Here is a 25,033-nt window from a genome sequence, read left to right on the forward strand (position 1 = left end):
GCTTCTGTGTTTCTATACAATTGGAAATGAACTTTGCCCAAGCAGATCTGTAAAGTCTTTTCCAAATTCAGATATGTTTCACCAGAATCAGCTTTTAAGTGCAATCAGCATTTGAAGCACAACCCCTTGCAGGTGGGTAGGCTTGATGGGGGTAGCAGTCTAAGATCAAAGGAAAAAGTCTAACACCTCAGCAACAGGAAGCATTGAGGTGGGATCTTGGAGGAAAAAAACCATCAGAAGTAACCTGGGGAAACCATGTCAACAGGCATTTTTTCTGTAATCCCATACCTGCCCCTATTTGTATACTTTTGTCCTTCTTATACCCACCAGCCTTATACCCATATACCTACTTGTCATTTAAACCAATTCTGCTACACAACCTAGATTTACTCTTTAAGGATCCCAAATTATCTTTTCTTTTCAAATGCCTTCTACATACTCCCAACCAAAATTTCAATTTTTGATGCTGTGCTATTAGGAAGGTAACCTAATTATATAATTCAAATTTAAACATGATTAATTCCTGCTTACTTCCTGTACACTGTAATGTTCCAGTGGTATACAATATTTGGTTTTCTGGTCTCCAAAAATATCCCCTTGTCCTTCCCCTCAGCTTCACATCTACAGCCAGAGGAAAGGCCACTCCTATGGTATTCTGCCTGTCACAGACTCTCCTGTCAAAGGGGCGAGATTGCACAGATGTTCCTGTCCTCTACAAGTGGGACCTGGATATCCACCAATATCCAGTATCTTTGTGGAGTCTCTAGACTCTCAGCCTCCCCTCTGCAGATCTATGGGATTTCTCCATTAACTCTACTAGCGCTTTCAATCTCTCACACATTTCCATCCTATGCCTGTTGCTTTATTCTCCTAGAACTCTTACTCTCCAGTTAGAGAATGCATTCCTTTTCCAGGGAGCAATGCCCAAATATTGCTTGGGCAAGAAGATTTTAACTTGAAAAAGCATATTTCCTATCTCAAATTTGTATTTGGAAAGTGGCATAATTGTTTCTTATCTTTTACATACAAAGTCAGGAACAGGGACAAAGTTCTCAGCTGGTCGGGGTTTGCAGAAGACCATCTCTTATGGAGGACAGCCCTTGACTGAGAAAGGGATCCTCAAGATACTCAAAGGTGGATAGAATTTTAAGATTGAGAAAGTTGGTCTGTGGTGCTCAGTATCTCTTCATGCTAAGATATTGCTTCTGTATCATCACAGGGATAAAGCTGTACAGTTTTTAGATCCCTAGGCAAAGCCCAATCCACCCTGAGCCTTGTCCTTGGTGAGTATTTCTGAACAACAACAAAAACAAATGTATATCCAGGAGCTGGTGTGTACCAGCTGCAGAAAGACAGCTGGCAGATGCTTGTCCAAGTTTCCAGAATGATGGGATAATGATGCTTAATGAATAATTTCAGTCCTCTGGCATGGATATCTATTGGTCACTTTTGACAATCAGGAGTGCTGTGCACACTGGAGGATCATGGCTTCTTTTAAGGTATGTAAGCTATCTATCATTATCTACCTTTGGCATCATAACATTCTGAAAAGATTACTTTTCTTCTCATTATCTGTCTGCCCAATTTTGCACAGAGTTATATATTGTATAGTTAATATTAGTATATAGTAATGGATATTATTAAAAAATAGCTATATACTAGGAACACGGCCTTATTTGACAAAGCATTCTCTTTAAAATCTTGTCACAAGATGATATGAAAAGATTAAGGTGAAAGAGCTTTGTGGAGGTCATTATGATTTAAACCTGCCCTAAGTAGTTACAGTTTCCTTCCTATCAGCATTAATACCTGGAATGACATTAATACTGAAACCTTGGAATTTTTGGAGGCAATTTTTTCTTTGACTACAAGTGAACTGTAGCTTAAAACAAAAACACAGACTGCAAAATGAAAAAGAAAATTTAGTAACTACCTGTCAGGGAATAAAAGAAACTCCAATATTCACTGTCACCGGGATAATGCAAGTCTTAAGAAGAAGTGACAGATTTTCCTGTGAGCCAGTGTATAAGAGTTCAGACTCACCAATGGCATGTTGGAGATGGCCAGGTGCCTAGACTCCCTTCTGATCTTGATCAAGAAACTTGCTTTGAGGGCAGGTTCATCAAAGCAGGGGAAAGCCATTCTTGCTGCAGTTGGTTCAAACTGTGTTGATGCAAGTATCCTGAAATTATGGCAAGGAAAATAAAATTGAGCATGATACACCAAGGACTCCAAAATAGGTTTTTGTCTGCTTTTTAATTCCTGCACTTAATATAAGATTAGTGGATTTCACCAGTAAATGAATATTTTTTTAAAAATAAAAGGAAAAAATATTAATATGACAAAAGCTCTTACAAATTAAGTTAAAAGATAAGTTAAAAAAAACAAAACAGGAAAATACACAGAAAATCATCTGAGGAAGTATTAATAGTCTTAAAAGACAGTTAACCCTTAAAAATCAGTAAGAAAATATCCAATAAGCAAGTGGAATCTCTGGCTAATGTCATAAACAGGCAATTCACAAAGGAACCTACAAATCACTAATAAAACATATCAAAAGCTGTTTGACTGTCTTAATAAAGTAACAAATTAAGGGTCCTTTGTAAAAAGATTGCTTAATAAACATTGATGAGGGATGTGAAGTATAACAAGGGATATCAGAAGCCTGGAGATTCTTTGACTTACCAATCTTACTTATAGGCCTTTATTCTAAAGAAATGATTTACAGATTTCATCGAAGTGTTGCTGATACTGAAAAGTGGGAAACAACTTAATTTCCATACGTGGGAAATTAGTTAAATAAATTAATGCATAAACATGTATCTTAATAGTTATTAAAATGACACAGTGATAGTTATTGATATAAAACATCTTCCCAACATATTAAATTATAAAAACTCCCTTGTAAACAGAAAACATACAATAATTTCATTTACATAAAATAACATTTAGGCATTTCCATAGAGAAGTCTAGAAGGACAGTCTCTTGAATCAGAAGTAATTATCTTTGGGGACTGACTATGTTTGGGATAAATTTTACTTTTTAAAAATCATTTTTGGGTCAGGCACAGTGGCACATGCTTGTAATCCCAGCTACTCAGGAGGCTAAGACAGAAGGATTTTGAGTTCAAGGTCAGACTAGGCAATTTAGCAAGAACCTGTCTCAAAATAAAAAATAAAAAGGGCTGGGGATGTAACTCAGTAATCGAGTACCCCTGGGTTCAGTCACCAGTAAAACACACACACACACACACACACACACACACACACACACACGCACTTCTTTTTGGTAGCAGCTAACTTTATACCTTGATAAAATAATATGAAATCAGAATAACTTACAAAGAAAATTAGATTTAAAGGATTAGTATAAAATTTTCCAAAATACACATTCTCTTTAAAAGCAGAACCAAAGCAAGGAAGTAGAGTTCTGTAAAATATTTTGGTTGAGATAAAAATATTTAAAAGCTGGGTGCATCGATGCACACCTATAATCCCAGTGGCTCAGGAGCTAAGGCAGGAGGATTGCCAAGTTCAAAGCCAGCCTCAGGAACTCAGTGAGACCCTCAGTAACTCAGAGAGACCCTGTCTCTAAATAAAATACAAAAAAGGGCCAAGGATGTGGCTCAATGATTGAGTGACCCTGGCTTCAACCTCTGGTGCCAAAAAAGTTTTTACATTTACATATATATGTATATGAAAGATATATATATCTTTCCTCTAATGGGCTGTTATGGGTTGAACTGTGTCTCCCAGAAAGATATATTGATGTTCTTACCCCCAGTCTCTGTGAACATGACCTTATTTGAAAATAGGGTCTTTGCAGATTTAATAAAGTTAGAAAGAGGCCATGAGGCTGGAACCTAATCCAATATGGACTGGTGTTCTAATAGGATAATGGAAGTGTCTGTGTGACAACAGAACAGTGATGCAGGAATAATGGCCACAGGATCAACAGCTACTACCAGGAGCTAGGAAGAAGGGTTGCGCATAAGTCAGAGAAAACATGGGCCTGTGGACACCTTGGTTTCAGACTTTAATCTCCAAAACTGTGAGAAAATAAGTGTCCCTTTCTTGTTGGTTTGTTTGGTTTTTAATAAGACATCTAGTTGGTGGTATTTGTTATAATAGCCCTAGGAAACTAATGCATACTCAAAAGAATTTAAAATGTTTAGTAGTTTCAGAAATCTAATGAAACAAACAAATAATTATTTACTCTGATTAAGCTGGAGAAAAGAAAATGGTCAAAATAGAATAAAAATGAGATTTTTAAAAAGCAAGGAAAAATCGACCATTTCTAATGCCATAAAGAATAAAACTCAAGTGAGTTCAACAGTAAGGAGAGATTTTAAAAGATAATCCATCAGAAATAATGAATTTAGTGCAGGCAGCACTTGAAGCTTAAAATTTTTTAAATCACCTCACTTCCCCTTCTTTGGTTCTGTAGGTGCTTTTATAAAATCCATGGAAACTCTCAGAGAGATTGCCAGCAAAATCAATGGCTACTGTGTATGGGAGCCCTGTGAGGAGTGGCTCAGGAGCCAGAAGTGCGATTTGCTCGTGAGGGGGATACTCTAGGACTCTCAGCGGCTCTTCAGATGCCCTCTCTGCAGCTCCTTTCCTGAGGGTGGCCTTGGATATTTGCAGGTGGTGACTATGCAGGATGATGGTACTGGTGGGTTGGCTGGCTGTGATCTCTATTTCTGTGGTTCCCCAGAAGGTCAGTGTGCTGAGGTTGGCATGGATCATGAGATCATAATGAACTGGGATGACATGCTCAGGAAGTCGAATTTTATTCCAAGGGAATGGTGTCCCATCACTTGCTTTTGGAAATGAAGCATCACTGTTCTGACACCATGAAGGAGCTGACCCAGCTAAGAAAGTCAATAATGAGGAAAGTAGAAATGGCATGCTTGCATCTGGCCATTGGAGGGGCAGAGACATCATCTTCTTGCTCAAACTACCTACAGGCACAAATGTATGAGAGCAAAATGAAAAGTCATTAATATGTTGTCAACAGCATAGCATCAGAATTTATCTACACAATATTAACAGATAAAGATACACACTTCCAAAAGTACAAGATATTTTCCTGAAAGTAAAATTACCTTCCCTATCTTACTGATTCAGAAATGAAGGAAGTTTCTAGTTAATAACAATCTTAACACATATTAGAAAGCATTATTTGGCTTTCACATTTAACTCTGTCAGTATTCTTGGTTAAAAGAAATCAAATAAACTCTGGTTGATGAAGGCAGAAAAAAATTATCTGATGCTTTGGAGTAGCTCAATGAATAGGTCCCAGGGGTGCAAGACATTAGTGAAAGTAGGTTCACAAAACAGACAAAGATGGACAAAAAGAGTCATTTCAGACAAGATTCTGTTCAAGAGACTGCTCTTCAACAACACTGAACCTCAAAGGAAGTTATTCTTCCGTCCTGGAAAGCAGAAGGTGGCACTGCTGCAGCTAGACTGAGGTCCCCACTGTCCCTGCAACTTTGCATAACTTGTTTCAGTTTCAACATTCCAGCTTTAAAGTCCAAGTACCTGAGCTGAGCTGAGGTGTCCACACCACCAACCAGGGGAAGCAGAGAAACAAAGAATTTGGACTTCTAAGCCTGAGTATGAGAATCAGGCGTCAGATCCCAGCAAGCCTCACAAGGTGGAGAATTCCTAAAACAGGAAGTACAGGGAGGTCACTGAGATACTAAATAGTGAGAAGGGGGAAAAGGCAGGTATCCCTAACATTAATCTTTAATCAGGTTAGAACCTTCTTCAGATTGTCAGGTCAAAAGTTAATTTAATATTTATATAAATCAAGAATAACTCAGGGGGCCGGTCGCTTCCAAGCAGGGCTGGTCGTCCTCCGGCCATCCCCAAGTCCTGGCCGAGGGTTTGGCAGTCTGGTGAAGGAAGGGGGCGACGGAGACCAGCGAGCTGCCATCCCTTCACAATCCCAGAGGGTGTCTGCTCCAGTCCTGGGGCTTTGGAGAATTTCAAGGCTGTCCTGAAAATTTGTCTTACCAGTTTGCTGAGTCTGGCCTTGAACTTGAGATCTTGCTGCCTCCGTCTCTTAAGTTACTGGGATTGCAGGTATTTCAGCGGTCTAAAGATAACTTCATACCTATATAATGTAACAAAAAAAGTCAGAAAACGTTAAGCAAATAGAAGTGTGGAGCTGTTAAGCAAGATGAACATCTCTGGAAGCAGTTGTGGAAGCCCTAATTCTACAGATATATCTAATGACTTTAAGGAACTTTGGACAAAAGTAAAAGAATGTCATGATAAAGAAGTACAAGGTTTACAAGTAAAAGTGACTAAACTGAAAAAGGAACAAATTTTAGATGCACAAAGACTAGAAGAATTTTTCACCAAAAATCAACAGCTGAGAGCAACAGAAAGTCCTTCATGAAACCATTAAAGTTTTAGAAGATGGGTTAAGGGCAGGATTATGTGATCGCTGTGCAGTAACTGAAGAACATATGCGGAAAAAGCAGCAAGAATTTGAAAATATCCGACAACAGAATCTTAAACTTATTACAGAACTCATGAATGAAAGAATTCTCTCCAGGAAGAAAATAAAATGCTTTCTGAACAATTGCAGCAGAAAATCGAGAGGGATCAACAGCATCAAGCAGCTGAATCTACAAGAAATAGTGAAGATAGTTTAAGATTTTCAAATGCTACTTCAAAAATTCCTCAAGAAGAATTGACTATTTAGGTGTCGTCTCCAGTATTTGGAGCTACTTCTAATGTGAAAAGTAGTTTGTATTTGAATACAAGTTTATCCCCTTCTCTTTTAGACACTGGGGGAAAAAATCATCTGAAAACAGCCCCTTTTAGCAACACTTTTTTATTTCTAGATCAGAGAAACCTAGATCAAAATCTGAATATAGTGCCCTTTATAGTCTTGGGTCTGAAGAGAACAAGGTCATTAGCCAGTCATCTTCTAATAGGCAGATACTTATAAATAAAAATATAAGTGAATCCCATAGGTAAATGGGATAGCACTGATCACATTAAAGATACTATTGATAAATATTTGGTGCCCCTGAAATCCTTGAAAGGCAGAACATCCAAAAGGAAGAAAACTGAGGAAGAAAATGAGCATGAAGTAAGCTGCCCACAAGCCTCTTTTGATAAAGAAAATGATTTTCCTTTTCCAATGGATAGTCAGTTATTCATGACTGGAGACCATGTGATGGATAAACCTCTGATCCGTTTTCAGCTGTTCAGCATCAAGAGAAAAGCCAAGCAAATGAGACCTTTAAGAACAGATTTAAGCAAGTGACTCTCTATAAGGCTTTTAAGCCCATTCCAAAAGGTTCTTCCTCAGGCTGTAAGGCCTTGGATGGGAGTTGCATATTACCCAAGGATTCCTCAGAGGAGCCCTGTTTACAGGAGTGCATCCTCCAGTCCTTGAATAAATCCTTGCCAAACAACAAAACACCATTACAGATAAAAGAAGAAAATCCTATCTTCAAAATTCCTCTATGTCCACATGAAAGTTTGGAGACAGAGAATCATTTTGATGACATGAAGGGTGGTGGTTCTCATGAGCCAATAAAAATTAAAACCCAGTCAGTCCAAGGAGCATGTGAACTTACATCAGTCCTTCAGCTGAATCCCTGTAGAATTGCTAAAACAAAGTCTCTGCAAAACAATCAAGATGCAGCCTTTGAAAATATCCAGTGGAGTATAGATCCAGGAGCAGATCTTTCCAGTATAAAATGGATGTTACTGTAACAGATACAAAGGATGGCAGTCAATCAAGATTAGGAAGAGAGAGAGTAGACATGGACTGTACATTGGTCAGTGAAACCATGCTTTTAAGAAAAAAGAAGCAAGAGCAAAGGGAAAAAAGTCCAAATGGAGAAAAAAAAAATGAATGATAGCTTGGAAAATATGTTTGATCGGACAGCACATGAAGAGTATGAGTCTTGTTTGGCAGATAATTTCCCCCAGATGGCAGATGAAGAGGAGGAATTGTCTGCTGCCACAAAGAAACCAAACACACATGTTGATAAACAAGATAAAGTCAAGCAGAAAGCATTTGTGGAGCCATATTTTATAAGATGATCAGAGAGAGACTAGCTTACAAAAATTTTCCTCATATTGAGGTAGTTCGGAAGAAAGGAGAAGAAAGCCGCTTGGGCACACATGTAAAGAATGTGAAATTTATTATGCAGAAATGCCAGCAGAAGAAAGAGAAAAGAAGTTAGCTTCATGCTCAAGATTTCGCTGCATTCCACCCAACACACCAGAGAATTTCTGGGAGCTGGTTTTCCTTCCACACAGACTTGTATGGAAAGAGGTTACATTAAGGAAGATCTTGATCTTTGTCCTCATCCAAAAAGATGGCAGCCTTACAATGCAATGTTTTCTCCAAAAGGCAAGGAGCACAAGACATTGATTTTGAAACGAAAAAGGATAGAGGATGGTTTTTCCCCTTTTAGTTTTTAATAGTTAAAGTTCATATTAAACATTGATTTTTTTGATATTTTGTAAATTGATTTATAAAACATTTTTCTATTAAAGATGTTTCTAAATGGCAAATAATAATAATAATAATAATAACTCAAAGAGTTAGTTGAGAGTTACAGCACAGATACAAGTTAACTAAGAAAAGAGGGAGAGGTAGTGTTCCAGTCAGAAGAAAAGGCAAGCATACTTGCTGGCAGAGGCAGTAGAAAATACTGGATATGAAAGTTAATGAATTGAAATACAACACACAGTGGGAAGAGGTGTGCCTGGAGAGGCTGGTAGAGGTCAGAGTACCACACAACCTACAGGCCTGCGTGGATTTAGAATGGTACTTTCAGTGCAACAAGAAACCACTGGAAGGGTTTTGAGCCTAATTAAAGCTTAAGATTCACCTCACATTTTAATAATCACCCTGATTGTTACATGGAGAGTGGAAAGCAGCAAGAATGAAGGCAAGAGACCAGTTCAAAAGCAGGCCACACAAAGTAGTGTCTTATACTGGGATGGAGGAGAAAAAGGGAGAGGGACAGTGCTGGGAGTGTACTCATCATCTATATTTAGGGTAGACTGGAAGTGGGAAAATAAAGAAGTTATCAGGGATGGCTACTGTCTTTCTAGAATGCACATGTGGTAGTCATGGGTGCCTTTTACTGAGATGGAGAGTGGAACAGAATCAAAAGGGAGAAGGACTCAGGTTCGTTTTTGCTAAATGTTTAATTTGTAACATCTTTGCAAGAGAGGAAATTCCAAGTAGGCAGTTGAATACATGATTTTAGAGCACAGAGATAAAGGAAGAGTCTGACAATTTATCTTGTTGGGTTGCCCTGGTGATTCTGACTTTTCCTACTCATCTGGTAGTTCAGCGGCAACTGGTCAAATTATTTTCTGCTTCCCTTTATGGGACACTATTGAATGCAAAATAGATCATCAAGGAACAATGCACTTTCTTCCAAATGTTTCTAAACAATGAAGTTAAGCAGTGAAAACAGCTTGCCACTACTGGTAAATGATTTGAATGTTGGATTACTTTGAATATTTCTTTTAACATACCAGAAGTTTTCTATTTAGATCTACCTAAAAATGTGCCACTTCTCAATATATAAAGATTTTTTCTTCCGTCTTGTTGTTAGTTTTTCAACTGTCGACCACATCCTAAATTGAGAGTAAATATTCTGGGTATGTAATAGAAAACAGCATTTCTTTTGAATGTGGCCTACACAATGAACCTGAATCCAAAGCGTAAGGAAGTGTTGCTTTCCCCTTTCTCTTAGGAAACTTAACCTGGAGGCCTACTGGCCAGTGAGAGCCAAGAACGAAACTCTTCCTGCTTCTCCCACAGGGGCCTAGGACCCAACTCAGGGCCTTTAGCGTGCTAGATAAGCCCTCTGCCACTGAGCTTAATCCCCAACCTCGGAAAGAAATTTAATTTGCTCAAACAGGAGAGCTTTATCTAAGTAAAACCCGGGTAAAGTCAGAGCAAAGAGAATTGCTGTTAGGAGAAACAGGGGGGGGGAACCAATCAACAAATAGCACCCCATCTCACTAAACCCCTACCCTCTCCCCAGTGTTTAAGCCAAAGCCACGTTCGGTTCTCTGGCAACTACCAGCAAGGCGTCCTCTGTGGCCTAAGCCCGCCCCTCTTTGGCGCCAGACAAAGTTGGGTGGACAGAGCGACTGGCAGAACTCCAGGAGTGAGGCGGGGCGCGGAGCGAGGCTCCCGCCGGCGGGACGGCCGCGTGGCCTGGGGAGCGCGCGAGCAGGCGGGCCGGCCGCGCGCCCCCGCCTTCTCCCGGCGGCAGAGGCCCCGTGCGAGGGTGCTCTTCGTTGAGCGGCAGCGGTCCCCGCTGATTCCCGCCCTGGCCACCCAGCCTCGCCCTCCTCTCCGCGCCTCTGGCCTCCGGCCTCCCGCCTCCCGCCAGGTTCAGAGATCAAGCCCCGGTCGCGCCCTCCTTGGCCCCGCAGCCCCCTCCCCGCCGGGGACCTGGCCGCGCGCGCCCTGCAGGGGACCCGACTCACCCTCGAGCCGCCGCCGCCGCCTGCCTCTCCGCCCTGGGACCGAAAGTGAAAGTGGAGTCCCGGGAGCGGCGGGCGGGCGTGGAGGGAGCGTCGGCCACAGCCTTAGCGGCTGGTGCTGGGAGCCCCCGCCTGAAGCGGCAGCCGGCGAAGGGGAAACCTGGGAGTAGGGTCCGGCCACGGAGGCCATGGTGCCCAGGAACGGAATTTGTAGGAGTGTGGACACCCGGGAGCTGCGGGGTTGATACAAGGGATCAGATAGGGAGGATCACCCTCTTATGAACGTGGATTAGCTTGTTTGTCTTTCGAGCCTTTTTTCTTTGCTTGTTTTTTTTTTTTTTATTTTTTATTTTCCCCATTGGTTACTCATTACCGAAGCGGGCACTTGGAGTATGCAGAAGGCAGCTGGTGTTTCAGGAAGGGACCAAATAAGGGACCAAAACTCACTTGTCCCCCAAGCCTGGAAGAGCTTGGCGCCCTTTGGAATCAGAGGTGTCCATCATCTCGCCTCTGCAAATGGGCTGACAGCTCTAGGCCCGCCTTAGAAACAGGAACCGCAAAATATTAAGTAGTTGAAAACCTGAGCTCTGTGGAATTTTGGCGTAGTGTGGTGACATTAGGACATGCTGCATCAGAAGAGGGAGGGTTATAGAAGGCCCCAGAACTTCCCTGCCACTACCAAGGGGCACTGTACCCCCGAGGACTGGCTACTTCTCGAATTAAAATGTACCCGCTGTTTTATCAGAGCAATTTCTTCACTCTCCTTAGAACATTAAGATGGGATGAAAAGTTCAAAAAGGCCATATTTAAACAGTTGGGGTCACAAGCCAAGAAAAAACAAGCATTCAAATTCACCAAAAGCTGCAAGTTTCAAGTGGGCCGTGGTCCCTGTGGGAGCAGCATACTTTCGTACTGTTCTCAAGCTTTCACGTCCTGGCTCCTTATTAGCCTCTTTCCTTTGAGAACCTGGGGGGTTCTAAGCCATTGGAACAATATTTGTCAACATTTTTCTTTTTCAATCTTATGCGTTCTTTTGAAAAATATATATTTCTGTATATTCTTCCCAGGACATTTTGTAATATAAAAATTTAACATTCAGTTCCAAACTCAAATCAGGGCAGGATCAAAGCAAGGGAAGTTAGTTTGTTTGCTTCATTAAAATTCAACAAGCAATGGGGACTTTTGGATCTGGTGGTTTCTTGCAGGTTCAGAACATGGCAGGAGGTATCAATGAATAGCTGTATCCTCTAAGGTCTCCAGGCATCTCATGAGTGCTCCAGTTCCCTCAGGATGGGTTTCTTGTTCAAAACCCATGCATTTCTTTACTTTTATATTTATATTTTTGGATTTGATGGTTTCACTTTCACTTCTTTTAAAGCTTCTTTTAAAGCATTTCTTGAAGGTCTGGAGCAAATGAACCGAACAGGCTGATGCAGAAGACACCCAAGAAGGCAGAAAGAGGTCAGTGCCTGCACATGAACCTGGAAGAAAGGAGCTCAACCGTGGGCAAGGAAAGAGCTGACAGTGTTACCCCTGAAGACTGTTCACACAGGCTCACCCAGGCTGAGGCGTTAGACTCAGCTACACTGATTTTCTCTTCAAGAGTCCACATAAGCTACAAAAGCAGTAAGACCAAGGCTTTGGCAGCATTTGCTCCTAGTTTCAAAGCCGTAGCAGAGATGTAGGGCTTGCCAACCTTGAAGTATGTACTTGGAATTTTAAGGGTAAGTTGTAGAGTGTGTGACATCAAAATTTAGGAAACTACCACACTTAGAAATATCTAGGAGAAACAAATAAAAAGAGCATGTAGTTTGTGGATTATTTTTATACTTACAATTAAATACTGTGCTGAACATTGTGTGTGTGTGTGTGTGTGTGTGTAAATCTTTTCTGCACCCTGTAATGTAGATATTATGCTTTATAGATGAGAAAAGAGAGAGGTTACCAGGTTGTTCAAAGTCAAAGGGAAAACAGTGAAAACTTATTTGGACCACAAGTATGTCTGTTTGACAACAAAGTCCACAATTTTTCCTCTAACCACATAGCTCTCATCTATGTGTTACTTGCTCCCTTCCCTTTTTCACTTTATCTCCATTTCACTTAGTGCTCCTAGCTTTGTTTCTCTAGCCAGTCCCTATGAAACACCCATCCTGAAAAATCTTCCTGAATCTCTAGATTTCCTCCCAGAGGGTACAGTGTTAGGTTTTGCTGCTTTAAAAAGTAACTGTGAAACACCCATACTTCAAATAAAGCTTTGTTTTTCACACGTGGTACGTATCTGTTGTTGTTAGGCAGGATACTCTGCCCTGCACAGCCACCCAGGACTCAGGGGGACAGAGGCACATCATCTCGTGGGTGCACCATCTGAAGCTTCGGCCCCCTGAATTGTGACGGCAGGAAAGAGAAAGTTCAGAAAGAGATACATCAGTTTTCTACCAACTTGGTGCTGAATATATTTCATTGGCCAGAACAAGGAGGGGTTGGTAAACAGTAATAATACTGTGTACCATATAGTGTAAGAAGGCCAGTTGATCCCACCCAATTCTGTGTCCTTAGTGCCAGAGAACTAAAGTAAGGAGGAAGGTCCTTCTCAGGCCTCAGCCACTGGAACATGTATACCTTCAGGCTATTACTGATCTTTTTTTTTTTTTCTTTTTAAAATTGGATCCTAAATATCATCAGGCTGTTTAATTTCCCTCTAATTAGGAATCAGTTCAACCTTTATTAACTTTTGGTCAATTAACGTCAGTATTTGATTTATTTCTTCTGTCTTGTTGCCAGATTTGCTGCCATTTTCATCTACTACTCATTTTGATGTAAAATCTCACTCAGAATCATGATGCAAAAGACAAAAGCAAGGCAGCTCTATTCTAGTTAAATGGGGCAGCTCTGCCCCTTTAATTCTTGCACTCTCCACACACCCACACACATTTGATCTGAGATAACTCCACAGACTCCTGTGTCCCCAGAACTCGATTTTTAAAATGCTAATTTCAAAGAGAATAGCAATGTCTCTCACTCTCCTTTTTTGCAGTACTGGAGATTGAACTCAGGGCCTTGTGTTTGTAAGGCAAGCACTTCTACCAACTGAGCTATATCCCCAGCCCTGTTTCATACTTTTGATAAAGCAGATGACAATTTCTTTTCTGTGTGCCAAATTACAGGACAGACCTGCTAAACAAAATCTGTATGAGTTTATTTATAATCTTTATTTGTAATCAGAAACAGGAAAGAAGGTATATATTAGGGTAGCTGGCACAAATATCTAGGAGAGACACATCTCTGAGTTCAAGCAAAGGTTTATTGACAGAGGAAGTCTGCCTAGCTGACCTCTGCAAGGCACAGCAGTCTGTTGGAAAAAAGCTTCTTAACTATATAGTCATGTACAGTGAAGTAGTTAAAAAATAACCCGTCTGCCCCTGTGATTTTTACTTGACGTCTTTGTTGTGGTTTCAGTAGTTAGGGACTCTTTGGGGGTGGGCCTAACAGAAAGGTCATGCAGGTGCTGATTTTCAGAATGGAGTTTCTTTGGCCTAAGAACCTAACAGTATAGATGCAAAAAAAAAAAAAAAAAAAAAAGAACTGTCCCAAAGCAGACCACTGAGCTCATAACAATTAATTCCTTTGCAGTTTTGGAGTTGAAAGTGTTCACATGTGCTGTCTCATCGGATTTCCCCCACCATGTACTTGTACAGGTGATTTACAGTTCCATTTCTCTAGGATGAGGAAACTGAGGATTTGAGATGGTAGGTGACCTTCCAGGGGTCACCTACCTGGTAGCAACAGACTCCTTTAAAGTGAAGCCAATTCCAAGGAAAGCAGAGCTGACAGAGTGAATGGCCCCAATGAAGCTGGGATCCAGAAGTTCTGAGTGTGTGCTCTACCCTTGGGCATTCCAGTCAAGAGAGTCAGTGGATTCCTTTTCTGATTCAACCAGTTGGAGCCAGCCTTCAGAGAGAGTCCCAAGTCACAGAGATAGAACAGTAAAGGAGGGAGCAATGGGCACCAGCTTCTGTAGGAACAACTGGAGTTCTTATTAAGGGATCACAACTGCTATTGGAACTGCCAGGTCCTGAAGAGTATTCTAGGTGCTATGAGAACTGAAGGCTTGTTTCCCACTTTCCCTCCCTACTCAGGCATTTATTGCACACACTCAAACCACTAAGGTATCCTGGGCATGTCTCCAGTTCTTGCAGCCTGACAGAAGTCAGGAAATCCACCCCTCTTTGTCTTTCTCTTTACCCAGCATTCTGGATTCTGGTTGCTTTGTCCCTTTCCTTACTTCAGTTAGGAGGTAAAGCACCATAACACATGCTTTTATTTTTTATTTGCATTTCTTCAAATGCTAATGAAACAGGACACATGCACTTAACATATGTTGATTAGATGCTTTTCCTTTTATTTCCACTTTTCAGAATTATGTTTGTTGCCCATTTACCAGAAAATTCATATTTTTTATATAAAAATTATCTATGACACACATGAGAAGGTAATGAATTTCACTGAAAATGAAAAATATATAATTGGTGGGGCTGTATTGTTGCAATGGAAACCCACAAATGGGTTCAGCTGAATCATGTCAGTTTCTTAATATTCATATCTATGCCGACTATGTTCAGTCATTTGAAGTACTGGAGTTTACTAGGTTCAATCTGAACACATCAAAGCAGATTTTCATTCAGGAAATCTGGTATCCAACTTAGTCTTGTTTATGTCTCCCTCTGTCACAGCAATTGCACAAAGAATGAGTTATCCAGATAGCAGTGAGAATGTTCTTTGTGTACTCCTAAAGAAATAATAAAAACATTGGAATAAAAAAAAGACTCATTTACTACTTTTCTGAAGAACTATGCTGTCATGCTACTAAAAATTCCAGGCTGAGTAGCAGATAATATTGTAGACATGAGAACAATACTATCTGTTGCAATAACTGAACATGGGAAAAATAACTTTCCTGAAACTTATTTTATAGAAGGTAATGCCTTTATTACATTGAAATTAAATGAGCTATGATGTAAAACACAAAAGAAAGGGGACTAATAACCTTCTAGATGTGGTTCTCTAAGGTATAAACCATTGGGGCCTGAAAAAGAAATATCAGCTATGCTCAACCATGCATGGTTAGCACAAGGCACTATGAGGCTGAAAGTCTGACTTAAGACTCTGGTTCCAATATTTCTTGAAAAATTAGATTGTGATTATGGAAGAAATTGCTCCGGTGGTCTCAAATGTCAGGCTACCCCACCATTTATTCCCTATTTTCTCTTTCCCAACCCTTCCTAAGAGACATATCTCATTTAAATGTGCGGAGTTGAATTAAGAGGAGGGAAGTGGAAAGAAAAGGTGCTCTCACTCTTGTGAAGCGATGTAACTCCCCTGGCTGCCCCGTGGTCAGGAATCCTGGCCTTCTCTGTCCCCATGAAGCTGTCTGGATGGAGGGGAATCCCCTGTTTTACTTATAAAGATGTCTGAAGGATGACAAATCCAGTATGTAGAGGCACTTCAAGACAAAGAAATGCTACTATAAAACTGGAAATAAATAGCTTAGGCGTAAAAATTTAAAGGAGCAAAATAACCCAAAACTATAATAATAATAATAATTTTAGAGAGTTAGAAAAATATCTGAATTAAATGACCTCTATACTGAAAGCAAGACATGATCACTCATCTGGCCTTGCTTAGCTCCAAGGGTTTCTCTGTAAGATTTTTGTTCCTCCAAGCAGAGATTCATTTAACTAGGTGGCTATGATGGCAGCGACCCTTAATTGCCTGCCCCAAATCCATTTACCTTTGTTTCCTCACTAAACGTTTGAGCACACTTCAGTTAAACTACCTAGGCAACATATACAATTTCCCCCATACACTTTATTACAGGGAATTATATTGTTCTATCTGCTTATTTAGATGTAACTAGAAGTTCCTTGCCATGAACATTCAGAAAAGTCATTTTTTAAAAAAGCAAGAATTGACTAGACTCTTACTTTTATCCTTTATTCTCATCCTATATTTCCTTGTGTAACATAGATGACCCAGAGGTACAGTAGGCATCTTACCACCATGGAGATAGCCATGGTATTTTCCAGGATTTCTTCATTATTTGGTGTGAGGAAATACCCCATTCCCCTCCCTCAGAGGAAACTATGTCTCTTACTATTAATTGTATTGATTATTGGTTCCTGTATATCATTAGTACAAGTTTGAATATTCCTTCATAGAAATGCTTGGGACAGAAGTGTTTCTGATTCAAAATTTGGAATAGTTGCACACACATAATGAGATATCTTGGACATGGTACCAAACTTTCTAAATGAAATTCATTTATGTTTCATATACACTTTAGAAACATAGCCTTAAGGTAATTTTATAATAATATGTTTTTTTTTTAGCACACCTGTGTTTTGATTGCTACCTCACATGGAGTCAGAGGTGGATTTTTATACTTGCGGCACTAAGTTGGTGCTCAGAAAGTTTCAGATTTTGAAACATTTTGGATTTCAGATTTTCTGATTAAGGATGCTCAACTTGTATTACCATGAGGTTGGTTATTGGGCTGGGAGGGTGCTGAGAGTGATCAGAAAGATAGTAGTTAAAGGATATGAGACTTCAGTTAAGAAAAATAAGATCAGGAGATCTATTGTACCACATAGTGACTATACTTATAAATGAGAATCACTAAGAGATTAGATATTAAGTGTTCTACCACAGATGTAAATATCAAGTAATGTATATGCTAATTAGCTTGATTCCACAGTGTATGCATCATATTTCAAAACATCTTTTTGTGTACCATAAACACACAATTTTGTCAATGAAAAATAATAAATTTTAAAATAAATGTTTTGTTATACTGTTAAAATAATACCACAAATTTTGCAACTTAAAAAATACATTATTTATCCCCCCCACCACCATTGTGGATTAATTTCCACATATCAGAGAAAACATTTGACCTTTGGTTTTTTGGGACAGGCTTATTTCACTTAGCATGATAATCTCCAGATTCGTCCAATTACCCAGAAAATGTCATAGTAATTCTTCTTGATGGCGGAGCAATACTTCATTGTGCTTATAAACCACATTTTCTTTATCCGTTCATCTGTTGAAGGGCACTTCGGCTGGCTCCATAGTTTAACTATTGTGAATTGAGCTGCTACAAACATTGATGTGGCTGTGTCACTGTAGTATGCTGATTTTAAGCCCTTTGGGCATAAACTGAGGAGTGGGATGACTGGGTCAAATGGTGGTTCCATTAGTTTTTTAAGGAATCTCCATTGTGCTTTCCAGAGTGGTTGCACCAATTTGCAGTCCCATCAACAATGTATGAATATACCCTTTCCCCCACATCCTCACCAATATTTACTGTTACTGGTATTCTTGATCATTGCCATTCTGACTGGAGTGAGATGAAATCTCAGTGTAGTTTTAATTTGCATTTCTGTAATTGCTACAGATTTTGAACATTTGAAAAAAAAAAAGAATAGAAGTTCAGTGGATCAGACAAAGGGGAATGGAGGTAAGGGAGGGGGGATGGGAAAAGGAAATGAAGAAAGGAAAGTGGAATGAATCTGACATAACTTTCCCATGTATATATATGAATACACCACAGTGAATCTCATCATTGTGTACATCCATAAGAAATTAATTTTAAAAAATAACTATGGGTAAATGGCAGAAAGATCAGTAGAGTAGAGGATAGGGGAGGTACTGAATTAGAACAAGATATATTCCATGCTTCTATAATTTTATCAAACTGCATTCTATTGTCATGCATAACTAAAAAGAACCAATAAAATTAATAATAATAAAAGGCACTTTAGGAATGGGAAATTAGTGGTAGGAATAAACAAATGTTGGACTTAAAAAAACACATTTTTTTGTGGGGGTTGCTAAAGATCAAACCCAGGACTTTCTGAGTGCCAGCAAAACGCAATATTTATTATCTCGCAGTTCCTGTGAGTTTTGAATCTAGGCAAGGCTGAACTGCGTTCTCTGCTTCAGGGTCTCATGAGGTTGTAATTAAGGTGTTGACTGCAGTTGTTGTTTCATCTGAGGTCAGCTGGAGGCAAGGATCTGCTTCCAGGCTCATGTAGTTATTGCACAACTCAGTTCCTTTTGGGCTGTTGGATTGAGGGCCTTGGTTTCTTTCTGGCTAGTTCTCTGCCATATCTTTTTTTTTGGGGGGGGGGCGGGTATTGGGGATTGAATCCAGGGGTGCTTTACTACTGAGATATTTCTGTAGTTCTTTTTATGTTTTTTGTTTGTTTGTTTTTAATTTTGAGACAAAGTCTTGCTAAGTTTCTGAGGCTGGCCTTGAATTTACAATCCTGCCTCCTCTCCTGAGTTGCTGGGCTTATAAGCTTGCACTATTGTGCTCAGCTGCCATATCTTACTCTTAGAAGCAAATCATAGTTTCTGACTACACTGAAAGAGGAGATGAGGCAAAAGCATGAACGCAGGAGGTAAGGATCATGGGAGCACTCTAGATTCTGCCTGCAACATTAGTGCTACTGTGCATTGAAGGTATTTCTATCATAATCATAGGATTTGTACAGTCTGTGTTCTAGAGGCAAAGAAGGATAACTACATCAGGAAAATATCTGGTAGGTGAGTAACTAGATAAGAACTAGAGAAGAGACTAAACTCAATAAACTAGATTTGGTTCTTTGAGCTGAAATGGGACCATCTTCTAAATAAGTAGATGTTAATGAGAAATTAGTACTAGCTCAATTTTTTCTGAGTCAACTCCTGGCCACCAGAAGAACTGATACCAAACTCATGATGAAAATGGCATCTGATGTCATGCCCAATAACAGGATTTGAGCACTGTAAAGAAGATGATCAATGGCAAAATGACTCTCTTTACAGGATACAGAAGATAATATAGTCCAAATAGAATCCCAAAGTCAAAAACGCTTTCATGAGAGAAACAAAGGAAGAGGAGTTCTTAGGGCTGGGGTCAGAGCAAGATCTGAGAAGGCCAAGGCTGCTCTGCAGGCTCTCAGGGTTCAACATCAGAGACACTAGACTGGTCCAAGCACTAGCCAACTCTGGAAGCAGGGCCAGCCCAAATCTACATAGAGGCACAAATTTGAGAATCTTTGGTTCATATCCATTATCCAACTCCAAATCTGGTAAGACCAAAAAAAGAAGGAAAGAGACAGTATGACAGGTTGGATCAAAGTAAAATGTCAAAACCAAAGTCCAGTTGAAGTGAAAATTCTGGACTTTTCTCTTTTTGTAGCATTGTGTTAGAATTCCGCCCCTGGCCCCATCCCTGTTTGGTTTTCCCTGTTGGTAAATTGCTAAATTTTATAGAATCTGTGTGAATTTAACTGACTGACAATTCCCATCCTCAAAGATGAAAATAGCAAAATCATAATAAAGTAAAAATTTTTACTATTCATTTAATACCTTTTAAATACACCGTTAAATAAATACCTAAACTGTTGGAGTATTTTCATTTCTTCCTTCTTCCTTTTTTTTTTTTTTTGGTGATCGGTAACTTATTCATAGATGCAGAGGCAGTTAGTAAATCAAAACAATGAAATGTGTCAGAATAAATTAACATTATTTGGTTTTTAAAATTTTTGAACCAGGGATTAAAACCACAAGTGCTTAACCACTGATCTTCAGCCCAGTCCTTTCTATTTTTTATTTGAGACAGGGTCCCACAAAGTTGCTTAGAGCCTCAGTAAGTTGCTGAGACTGGCTTTGAACTTGCAGTCTTCTTGCTTGGCCTCCCAAGCCACTGGAATTACTGGCATTTGCCAAACTTAAAAAAAAAAAAAAGATTTCTGAGTCAGACTCTGAGAAAGTCTGATGCTGTACATCTTAAAATACAGATACATACATAAATAGATAATAAACTTCATAAAATAAAGATCTGTTTATCACTGCTGCACTGAGGGAAAGTGGGTTTCCCACCTTTAGGCAGAAAACATAGGAGAATTAGTGAACCTCTAAGGATTAGCCTTATTAGCCTTCAAAATTGGGCAGTGTCAGCAGCATCCGTTCTGTATCCTGGAACTGCTGGAGATGAGGCAGACCCAGGGGAGAGGAGAGGCAGTCAGAGGCTAGAGTCAGCTGTGGTTGTTGACAAGCATCTGCATCATTCCCTTGCATTCTCTTCCTTATCCCACCCAAAACTTGAGAATTGTGAACTTGGAGATTAGAGCATGGGTACTAAATGCAGAGAAAGTTCCAGAGGGGCCATTTTGTTGATGATTTTTGATCTGTAAATTCACAGGTGGCAAAACGAGGAATTGTACAGTGAGGCATTAATAAATATTAACTATTTAGAAATAATTCTAAGAAGAAAGATGACTCAAAGGAAGACTAAATCACCTATGACACTTTTGAAAGAGAAAGAAAATGCTAACTTAATGGGGACAGGGAGCAATGGAGGTACAGACAACCTGCATAAATCAGGCCTTCCCACAGGGTTCTAAAACTTTGTAAGGGATGTGGTTACTTTCCCAAACACCAACAAAACAATCAGCATGTAGTACGCTTTGAAGCTGAAGTAATATGTTCGCAAGCAACTTGGTCAACAGAACAAGCTACCCTATGAACAAAATATGCCATTACTGCTGGTCAGTCCCAGGACATGAGCAGGAAAGGGAGGAGTGGAAAGCATATTTAAGGGGGCGCATGGAAGCGCCCACCCCAGGTCTGTTGATCAATAGCAGGTGTTTCCTGTGAATTTGACTGACCATGTATCAGTTCGGAACTGTGACTGCCGCCTAATTCAACTGCTTGTTGAAGGCAAGAAACAATGCCAACCGTACTTAGTTTTTTATGTCTGTGAAATTACAAAGAAGGGGAAAAATAAAGCAAGCAAAAAAGCCTATAATGTTTTAAAAACTGATTTCTATTTTGTATCAGTCAGGGTTCAATTGCAAAGAATATAATCCATTCAAGCTATTTAATCAAAAAAGAGGCTATTACAAATCATTGCATGACTTAAACAATCATTGGGAAGGTTTAAAGATACTAGATGGAGTTTACAGAAACAAATCCCAAAGCCACAGGGCAGAACTTGGCTACCAGGGAAACTGTTTTTCTTGCCATGATCCAAAGCCTTCTGCTAATTTGGACAGCTGCTGCCCTATTGTTGGTTCCAACGCCACACAGCATGTATTACAATCTGTCCCAGCAAAATGAACACCTCCAGCTCTGCCTCTCTCACCACTGAACTCAGTTCCAAATTCAAATCTCTCACCAGTGCTTCATTCACAACCTAAAGCACATCCAGAATCTGGGAGAAAAGAGACTGGAAAATGAAGACTTTGTCTCCCAGACCCTGCAATGGTGTGAGTAATTCTGAAAGGAGGTTAGGAGAGATGCTAAATGGGCCAATCACATTAACTGTACTGAGGTTGAAAAATGAAACCTAAGTAAGCTGGGCTGGGGAGTGACCAAGTTGTGGAGTCCTTGCCTAGCATGCAGAAAGTCCTGCCAAAGACAACACGAAAAGTAAAGAAGAAAGAAATAATACACTTATGAGGAGGTCTCTCTCAAGTGATCTTTACTAGCATTATGGACGAAACTACATTAATTGGGAAATCAATTCTAGGTTTAAATTATGAGAGGTGTGGGGCACTTGGGAATGTGATGAATACTTAGCTTTGTGACTTAAGCACTTTACATGAATCAAGTTATCACTCAGACTATCTCCAGGGCTCTGTTTATTCTTTAGCCTGTTCAATACCCCTCCTTCCCCTTCGTATAAATGATAGTCACATTATTTAGCCTCAGTCTGGGATGAGTACCATACCTTCATTCTCTGACCTCAGAGATTGGGCCAAGCATTGGCACATGACCAAAGTCAAACCAATGAGTCCTTACCTAGGATTGTTTAGAAGTCCCTTTTATTTATTTATTTTTTCTTTATGGCCCACTCCTGGAAGAACGTTGCCCTAAATTTAATGGCCAAATTTCCACTGTGAGCAATTGTTAAGAGAATTAAACTCATGTCAGAAAAAAAGAAGAAATGAGAAGCAGAGCTTGAGAGATTTCTTGGTTGTACGAATTTTCTGATTCCACTCCAGGTCTGGAGTTACCTTCTTCCTATTCCTTGATAAGCCATCCAGCCTCCTTCCGTTTTGGATTAAGATAGTCGGAGGATCAGAATTCAATTTTAGAAGCTGTGATAAATCACAATCTGTTTTATAACCTACTATTCCACTATGCGCTTTAGGGAAGGTAGTGTCCTCCATGTCCCAGGAGGAAAGGGAGACCACAACCCCCCCCACCCCCCCACCCCCCCACCCCCGCCAGCCACCGCCACCCCTTGCTTTCCAATCCACTGTTTGAGGTCAATCTAAATTCCAGTGAAGTCTAAACTTGAACTGTGTTTCTAATCAACCAATTTAAATGATTTTATAATATTACTCACTTTAAATAAGTATTCTATGAGAACAACTCCACTTTTTTGAAAAGGTTCTGACAATTGCCTTAGCACAATCATTGTATTTTCACTCCATGATCATCAGTCATGCCGTCTATGGAGTCTCAGATACCGCTCTGTGGGAGGAAGAGCCCAGGAAAAATTACCATGAGACCAGGGAGGGAGATTAGCTTACAACTTCACGGGGTAGGTTTCTGTGTGTGTGTGTGTGTGTGCACGTGTGTGTGTGTGTGTGTGTGTGTGTGTGTGTGTGTGTGATAGAGAGAGAGAGAGAGAGAGAGAGAGAGAGAGAGAAGAAACAAAAACAGCTTTCTACCAATAACACCCAGGTGTATTTCTTTTAGTTGCCTTGAATTTTCTTCTAAACCTAATTGTACCCTAAGTTTGAAAAGACAAAAACTTGTGCAAGGTTTATCTTTTTTAACACTTTAGGATTGGATCGGAGTCGCATTTAGAAATACATCATATAAAAGAGTCAATCTTCTTTAAAATTTTATTTTTTCTATTTAGTTATACATGACAGCAGAATGCATTTCAATTCATTGTATGTGAATGGAGCACAACTATTCATTTCTCTGGTTGTACATGATGTAGATTTCATACTATTCATGTGATCATACAAGTACTTCGGTTAATAATGTAAATCTCATTCCACCATCTTTCCCACCCCTTCCCTCCCTTCAGTCCCCTCTGTCTAATTCAAAGTTCCTCCTTTCATCCCTCCCCTTATTATGGATCAGCATCCACATATCAGAGAAAACATTTGATCTTTGGTTTTGGGAGATTGGCTTATTTCACTTAGCATGATATTCTCCAACTCCATGCATTTACCTGAAAATGTCATAATTTTATTCTCCTTTAAGGCTGAGTAATATTCCACAGTGTATATATACCAGTTTCTTGACCCATTCATCTATTGAAGAACATCTAGATTGGTTCCATGGCTTAGCTATTATGAATAGAGCTGCTGTAAACATTGATGTGGCTGCATCACTGTAGTATGCTGATTTAAAGTCTTCTGGGTATAGGCCAAGGAGTGGGATAGCTGGGTCAAATGGTAGTTCTGTTCCAAGTTTTCTAAGGAATCTCCATACTGCTTTCCAGAGTGGTTGCACCAATTTTCAGTCCCACCAGCAGTTTATGAGTGTACCTTTTTCTCCACGTCCTCACCATTGTTGTTGTTGCTTATATTTTTGATAATTGCCATTCTGACTGGAGTGGATGAAATCTTAGAGTAGTTTTGATTTGCATTTTTCTAATTACTGGAGGTGTTGAACATTTCTTCATATATTTGTTGATTGATTGTATATATTCTGTGAAGTGTTTGCTCAGTTCCTTAGCTCATTTATTGACCAGGTTATTTGGTTTTTTGGTGTTATGTTTTTTGAGTTCTTTATATATCCTGGAGATTAGTACTCTATCTGATATGCATGTGGTAAAGATTTTCTCTCACTCTGTAGGCTCTCTCTTCATGTTATTGTTGTTTTCTTTGCTGAGAAGAAGCTTTTTAGTTTGAATCCATCCCATTTGTTGATTCTTGATTTTATTTCTTGTGGTTTTAGAAGACTTGTTGAGGAAGTCAGGTCCTAAGCCAACATGATGAAGATTTGGACCTGCTTTTTCTTCTATTAGGTGCAGGGTCTCTGGGCTAATTACTAGGTCCTTGATCCACTTTGAGTTGAGTTTTGTGCAGATTGAGAGACAGGGGTTTAATTTTATTTTGTTGCATGTGGATTTCCAGTTTTCCCAGCACCATTTGTTGAAGAAGCTATCTTTTCTCCAATGTATGTTTTTTGGTGCCTCATCTAGTATGAGATAACTGTATTTATGTGGTTTTTGTCTCTGTGTCTTCTATTCTATGCCACCAGTCAACCTGTCTATTTCGATGCCAATACCATGCCGTTTTTGTTATAGCTCTGTGGTATAATTTGAGGTCTGGTATAGTTTGAGGTCCTGTTTCACTCTTTTTGCTAAGAATTGTTTTCACTATTCTGGGTCTCTTATTTTTCCAAATTAATTTCACAATTGCTTTCTCTATTTCTATGAGGAAAGATGTTGGGATTTAAATCAGAATTGCATTGACTCTGTATAATGTTTTTGGTAGTATGGTCATTTTGACTATATTAA

The 25,033-nt window shown here is 39.7% G+C and overlaps 1 protein-coding gene and 1 pseudogene across 2 annotated transcripts in view; one reads left to right on the plus strand and one right to left on the minus strand.

Moving 5' to 3' along the window:
* Erap1 (endoplasmic reticulum aminopeptidase 1) overlaps positions 1-10,669 on the minus strand; it is a 29,022-nt gene extending 18,353 nt beyond the window's left edge. The window contains exons 1-5 of one of the 2 annotated variants that reach the window (XM_047556363.1): positions 10,501-10,669; positions 6,025-6,124; positions 5,548-5,673; positions 4,421-4,964; positions 2,044-2,182 (exon numbers count right to left, since the gene is read on the minus strand). In XM_047556363.1, the coding sequence (XP_047412319.1) occupies positions 2,044-2,182; positions 4,421-4,947 (666 nt within the window). In that variant the 5' untranslated portion in view covers positions 4,948-4,964; positions 5,548-5,673; positions 6,025-6,124; positions 10,501-10,669. The remainder of the gene's footprint in view (positions 1-2,043; positions 2,183-4,420; positions 4,965-5,547; positions 5,674-6,024; positions 6,125-10,500) is intronic. The other variant, XM_047556364.1, reaches the window with a different exon arrangement.
* On the plus strand, positions 6,161-8,463 carry LOC124986341 (DNA endonuclease RBBP8-like; annotated as a pseudogene).
* Positions 10,670-25,033: the final 14,364 nt, after the last annotated feature.

The sequence above is a fragment of the Sciurus carolinensis genome, chromosome 6 (assembly GCF_902686445.1).
Source record: "Sciurus carolinensis chromosome 6, mSciCar1.2, whole genome shotgun sequence".
NCBI lineage: Eukaryota > Metazoa > Chordata > Mammalia > Rodentia > Sciuridae > Sciurus > Sciurus carolinensis.